At 40.7% G+C, this 7,192-nt stretch overlaps 1 protein-coding gene across 1 annotated transcript; it reads left to right on the forward strand.

The window, feature by feature from the left end:
* Nucleotides 1–480: 480 nt before the first annotated feature.
* Nucleotides 481–6,190, forward strand: LOC124160821 (peritrophin-1-like). Its single transcript, XM_046536909.1, has 2 exons — nucleotides 481–584; nucleotides 5,235–6,190. Exons 1-2 carry the CDS (start codon nucleotides 578–580, stop codon nucleotides 5,957–5,959), a joined length of 732 nt encoding a protein of 243 aa, XP_046392865.1. The 5' UTR covers nucleotides 481–577; the 3' UTR covers nucleotides 5,960–6,190.
* The last annotated feature ends 1,002 nt before the right edge of the window (nucleotides 6,191–7,192 follow it).

A 7,192-nucleotide genomic window follows, 5' to 3' on the forward strand; every position in this document is an offset into this window, starting at 1 on the left:
TGTAATGTTCCACTTTACTTTACGTTCTCAGAACAGATCATTTAACATTGAAAAGAGCAAAAACGCGAAGCAATAGAGATGTTAAGTGAGGTGTAAATTATGCAAAATACAAGGCTTCAGATATCTATATTAAATAGAGGGGGCTTGATGGGATAAGCGTATTCATTAGAAATTATTTTATATCATAAATATGATAACCATTTACACCATGATGAAGCCTTCACCACCTGAGGAGAAAGGTTGGTAGCAGACCAACAAACACGCTGAAACACCCAAGCACTAATATGTTATAAACATGGACCGTGAAAGCTTAAATCAATTGACAAAATGCAGCAGTGCTTCGTAAAGCCTAAAAATCCAAATCTCTCGAAACAAAATCTCGCGCTCGCTATCACGAGGAGATAAGAATTGAATGGATAGGAGGATTTAGTGGATGGAGGGGGGAGTTCATATGCCCGAATATAAATGAGATTACTGATGAAACTGCGCTTCACTCGTGGATTTAACTTACCATTGTCAATATCTCCTATCCCGAAAGGTTCTCGCCGCACGGAAGCAGAAAAAACCCGACGAAGCCATGGCAGGTAAGAGTACATTTATATCAACAGGAATGCCGACTGTTATACTGCGCGATGGATACGCCTTATCCCCATATATTAGTGAAATAGGAACTATTGGCATAGAGATATGTAAAGGAATTCGAACTTTGATGATTCTTCCTGGATATGCTATATGACAGTGTGAGAAGCTAAGGGGTAAAAATAATTGCTTCTCCAAAAAAAGAGGGGTGCATAAATTGAGGAAAGAAAAAATACGAAATAAACATAATATTTAGTAGGCTATTTGATTTTCCAACCGAGTCAACATAGAACGAAGACTCACTCGTATCCATTGAAAGTTTTTGTCTATTTTTACTAAAAATTTCTGTACATAATTCTGATTAGATTTAAAATAGTTACTAGTATCCCTTGGCTTCTCAAAACCCCAAATATGTTTTACCACATTTCGACGGATTATTATTGGGAACTTAGAGAGCCAGGTGAACGAATGGGTATAGCGTTAGCTCCCGGGATGAAAATTTTCCGCGAATAAATCGTTTGGAAACCCAAAAAATAAAATCCTAACAGATCGAGGTGACTCAAGAAAAGAATCATACTGATTGCCATAAATTTTTGAACATAGTACACAAATGGCTCCTACGACCAACCAACCTTGCAACCCTAGCTATTCATTGAAGCATACAATTCGAAAATTACTAGTGTAAAAAATAGAGAGCTTTGAGGGTTAGCTTTCCCTCTTCCTCCTTCCTTTGAGCCAACTTATCAGATGTAAGCTACTCGTGAAGTCCTATGCCGACAGTCACCACAAACTTCCCTTGGAAAACATGTCAACAAACAGGCAAGACATTTTGATACCTTGAGCAATGGAAATCAAATTTACCGGTTATCATAATTTTCCCCCGAAGCCAATGTGGTGGGAATAATTTGAAAGAAATGAAAACAGTGCCCCCAACCTAACTCGTTAAATATCTATGAAACGTCTATGATTTTTCAAGATGCAGGAAAAAACTCCCAAAGAGTGCCACTCATTTAGTATAATCTTCTACATCTACATAATACCCCGCAAGCCGCCTAAAAGGCGTGTGGCAGGGGGTGTTGGGACAATAGCCGTTAACAAATAAAAAGGAAGTGCTTTATGGAAAATACGACTAGAATTAATTAAAATCCTTTATGGTTCGAGGGAAAAACGAATTCCCATATCTATCCGTTTGGAAAAACATCTCTGTTAATATATCGCTTCTGTCGGACCTGGAAATATAGTGGGGCTCTAATATTATGTTCTCCGTGTGGCTGTTAAAGATATCCATTCTCAATCGTTCAAGCAATCTAACAATTCAAACAATTGTTCAAGCAATGTAAGCCTAGCGCGCAGCCTCCGAGTCTCCAGCGGCTCCCAGTCTAATTCGCTTAACATCTCAGTAACGCTGTCTGTACGATACGATCATTCGATAGTTCCAACGCCAGTTGAAGTCTCCAGGAAATATTTCGCCAATATTTCTTCTTCCATGATTTTTATCTACGAAATCCAGGAATCAGCGTAAATGGAAAGAACGTGCTATCGTTTTCATTAACATTTAGACACCCACGAGCCCCTCAACTGATGGGGCCAGGTCGGTGAAAACTTGGAAGGGGTGCACATGAAGCAATCTGCATCCTTTGCCTTCACGGCACCAAGAGGCGACTAGGACGGACGCGGACGCGACTGAGCTATCAAAGCTGTAGTTGGAAAAGTAGTGGGTTTCTAATATGATACTCTCCGAGTTGCTCTTAAAGATATCCAATCTCAATTGCTCATGCAATATATGCTTAGCGCGCAGCCTCCGAGTCTCTTACTTGTTTAAAATCTGTTTTAAGCCTTCTGTATGCCAGTAGCTGTTTTTGACGAATCTTTCCTTAGAATTTTATTTAGTTCCGGGATTGAGTCTATCTCGACCGGCTCCCATATTCTCGCTGCATATTCAAGATGTGGCCGGACGAGTTCGAAATGTCTTCGTTTGACGAATCTTTAGCTTTCTCATCCCAAAATCTTCCCACAATACCCTTGACCAATCCTAAATTCTTCAGTATCCCTTAGCCACAAATATTTCTTACATTTGTTCTCCACGATAGGTTTGAGTTATCGTAACTTTCGAAGTGAGAATTTTACGTGTTCGCTTTGTCAATGTTTGAGTATTTTCCCATCTTTAACAAATTACGAATCCTTTGTTGAAGATTTTCCCTGAAGCGCTCTTGCTTGTAACCAAAACTATTTCGGATTCTCTTCAAGTATTTCACTGAATATTTTTTTCTTGAAATTTTGCAGTGCAGAACGCATATATTTCTTGGTTTTCGAACGTTGGGCATCGTACCTTTCCTTTGCTTCAAGTTCCTTCGATTTTTCACCTAATGTAACGGACTTTTACAGCAAATTACAGTTCCCTCTGTTTCCTAAGGTCCCTCCAAGCATCGTTGTAGTACCAGCGAGGTTCTTCACCATCATATTACAGTTTCTGAGGAATACATTCGTTGATTCTATGGAGTAGTATTTCCAAGATACGTCAGTGCCTTTATCTTCTGTTTTAGCTGCGGAGTCCGTGTGCAATTTATGAAACATCTGGCCAACTTTAATGAAGTTGCAATAGTCAAATAAATACATTTTACGTTTTGGTTTTAAAGATGACTCTACTCCCATTTTTAAGGTCGCAAAAATAATTCTGTGTTCACTTTCACCGTCGATAATATTGACTTGTTTCATCAACTTAGGATCACTTACTGCTAAAAGGTCTAATATTTCATTTCCTCTCGTAGACTTGTCAACTAATTGTGCAAGTGAGTGATTTGCTGATACCTTTTGCAAGATCTCTCTCATTACTCTATTCCTTGAATTCGATTTTATAGTGTAAGAATCCAAATTTATAGATGGGAGATTAAAATCTCCCCAATAATTATTACACTTTAGCTATCTCTCAAATTAAATGAGGATACTTGATTTTATAGTTGGTAGATAAAATCAACTTCGGAATTTGGAGGTCTATAATAGAGCAATCTAGTTATCACCTTTTTCGTTGTTAAATTTACAGCATACACTTTTTTTTCATTGTCAGTTATTTCGTGTGCGGTACTGTGTAAATGTGATTCTCCCATTTAAAAAATCCGCCATCTGTCCTATCGAGTTGATCGTATCTGTAGATTTTATATCCTGGAGAAACAACTTCGCTGTCGCTTATATCCTCCGTAAACCAACCCTCTGTTCCTATGACCACGCCTGCGTCCTGAAGTTTATGCTCAATTTTAGCGCTCTAGTTTTTAACGCTAAGACAATTAGCTAAGAAAAAGTTTGTCATATTTTGTTGATTGACTTTCGGTTGGTTCTTTCCTCGCTTATATGTATTAGGTGGACGTATTACACTGGAAGTGCTTATTACATTTGAGTACGCGTTTTGAAATGTTCGTTATTTTCCGGCGTTACCGATCCTCAGTTTATTTTGATGTGAAAATTAACGCAATGCGGATTACCTCGGAGGCTACGTTTAGTTAAATAATTTCACTGCTTTAAAAATAATTCAGTATTAACTTTTTCTTCAGTCATCTGCATAGCTTTTGCCTATGCCAAGAAAGCAAATTTAAAAAAATGGAAAAAGTATGGTTTCTGCAGACTGCTGAATTATCATGCGCATGATCATGCTGAATGATCACGTTATCATTCACAGGATCATGCGAGCAAAATAGAACATGTTCTAATTTTCACTGAATGATCATGCGCATGAAGGTTCATTCGCGAATTGTTCCTTCATACACGGTGAATGATCATGCGAATGAAATCATTCGTCGTGTACAGCGGCTTTCATAAGCGGTGTGTCCAAATATATATAAGTATATTAATTTTGTAGCGTATCAGTCTGTGTGCGTCGAGCGTTAACTTCGTGGCCCCCTGCCTCGCAGCCGCGATGGCCAGTGTCGAGAGCAGCAGGAAGAGAATCCGTGGATTGGAGTCGAAGTGGTCCACTTGCACTGAATGCGAAAATAAATTGTAGTCCGCCGACGGAAGCTAGAGCGACGCTTGGTTGACGGGCGTTCGCCACCGGTAGGAAGGTAATTCGTGGCTGGAGTCGAAGTGGTCCGGTAGCATTGAATGCAAACATAATTTTTTTCCCGTCGTGCACTGCACGTCGTGAGACGATGACGACATAGCTTGCATTCGACGGAAAATCTCTGCACGCACTTTTAAGGCTTGTTCCCAGCGCTGCAGCTCGACATTGGGTATAGTTGCGGGCAAAAAAAAGGATTAAAACCAGCCTTCCCACTAAACGGGTGACTAACAGTGGCAAGCCCAGTCTTCCCAATGTAGTGGTTCATGTGGATTAAATGCATTAAGTATTTTCGGAATTCCCACTAGGTATAAGTGTCAATTGAAACCGTAGTGCTGTTTCGATTGAGCTATTTGCCATAAAGACAAAGGCAGACTACGCCCGCGAAAAGCAATTCCAATATTGTTTTAGATCCGGTAGGAAACACAAAAGTCTTCCCCGAATCATTTCCGCCAAGTCAGTGGCCTACGGTCACCTCTGTGAAAACTTTCATCTTTCCAGAACGTACAAGGTGTTTTTTTGAATTCGTATTCATTAGCCAGGCTCCAGAAATATCTCCTTGAATTATCTCTGCCTAAAAAAACGGCTCTGTACTTACTTTTTTCAGGTAAATTCACCTTCCTTATCTTCTCTCTCGCGGTTCTGACGTTGACGGCCGTAGAGACACAAGCGGCGCCACCATCGGACGTCGGTCCTCTCAGCTCGCTGCTTGCGGCCATCTCGGGAAGACGGGCCTGCGATGACTACGAGCCCCAGGAATGCCCCGATGTAGACGGTGAATTCCCCGTGTTCCTTCCGGACGACGACGACTGCAGGCGCTTCTACGAGTGCAGCAACGGCATGCCAATCCTAAAGGACTGCTCGCCCGGACTGCACTTCGACCGCTGGAACCACATATGCGATCAGCCCGCCGTCGCCGGCTGCGAGGACTGCACGTTCAAGGCGAAAACGGGAGTTGAGATGGACGGCGAAGAAGACTTGGAGAAGGAGAACGGAAGCGACGAATCGGACGATAGCAGTAGCGAGGAGCAGGACTGCCCACCGGAATACAGCGAGCATTGCCCCGAAGTGGATGGCCAATACGCGGTGTTGCTCCCGAACCCTGACTCGTGCAGTTCGTTCATTATGTGCTCCAACGGCGTACCATACACCATCAACTGTCCTGATGGACTAGAATTCAGCCTCAAGACGAGGGTTTGCGACTGGCCTTACAGGGCTAACTGCACACCCTGCGGTGGAGGTAGTGGTGAAGACAGCAGCAGCAGTTCCAGCAGCAGCGAAGAGTATGCCGGAGACCATATTGTCGGACTTTGGAATAATTTCAACCACTGAAAATTGGTCTCTGTTTTTGGTATAAATTTTAGGGCTGGACGTGATTTACCATGCTCGCACACATCCCTCACTCTTTGAGTCGCTTACGTCAAAGGAAACATACCAAGGAGACTGCGCATGTAACAGCACAATTATTGATTTTTCGACATGATTACATCATGAACTCATTACATTACAAAAATGTATACTCTGAACGCATCTAAATAAGTTAATAAAATGCACTTTTTGATATATTCTGAATTTATTTTATCTTTAACCCTTCCACGGTCATCATTAAAATTTTATCTCAGGCATAAATTCTATAACCGCTTGCCCTAGGGAAATTTTTCATGTAATCACTAATTCATTCATAACTTTCAAATTTCTTAAACCAAGATGAGCCGTAGTTTATAGAACATTCAAAACAATTCAGTTATAGTATTTCACAGCTAGTCCTCCGCATTCCGTTTATTTTTTAAGTCACTCCCAATGCTCCTTCCAAGGACGGAAGTTGAATAAGATAATGGAGCAACTGGGATAATTATGCTAAATTGTTAAAAGAAGTACTTACGTTGTTATATGCCACAGTCTAACTATTCTATCTAAAATATCGAATTATGATGCTTTTAAATATGAGAGAGTGAATTGGCTTGCTAATATAATGAGGCTAGCCTTGCATTGATGTTCAAATAGCATTTGTTTCTTCTCCCTTGCCAGAGATCTCTTCAATGCTGATATATCGTGGAATTTTGCACATCAAAATATGTATAGCTTTACGCTAGGGGAGAAGGTGAATACTAAGACTTTATGTGTGGAATATTCTGGACTATTATTTTACTAATCAATAAAAAGTACAGGTAGCCAGCAATTTATTTTAGTTTGCCCTGATTGTCCATTGAAATTCGTGTGAAATCATCCTATTTAAAGGGCTGCACTAAAATTACATGCGTTAAAATACAAATACTTGACCAGGATTAGCGATTTTGACACCTTAATTTCATGTCTGTATGCGGCAATCTCAGCGACTGCTTTTTTTTCGTGTTGACCAATATATACTGCAGCAAGCTTTGGGAGCTCCAGCCCCCTCTGAATTGTTTTCCATTGACTGAAATGACTTCTCGCAAAACCATTTTTTAGGAATCAACTATCCCGGAGGCACTTATCCTCCTCCTAACAATTAAAACTTGTGGTCTGAGATCAGGGTCTCACATTGTATATTTCCCCACGATCATATGGTATTAAATTCCACCACAA

This window comes from Ischnura elegans, chromosome 6 (genome assembly GCF_921293095.1).
Source record: "Ischnura elegans chromosome 6, ioIscEleg1.1, whole genome shotgun sequence".
Classification (NCBI taxonomy): Eukaryota; Metazoa; Arthropoda; class Insecta; order Odonata; family Coenagrionidae; genus Ischnura; species Ischnura elegans.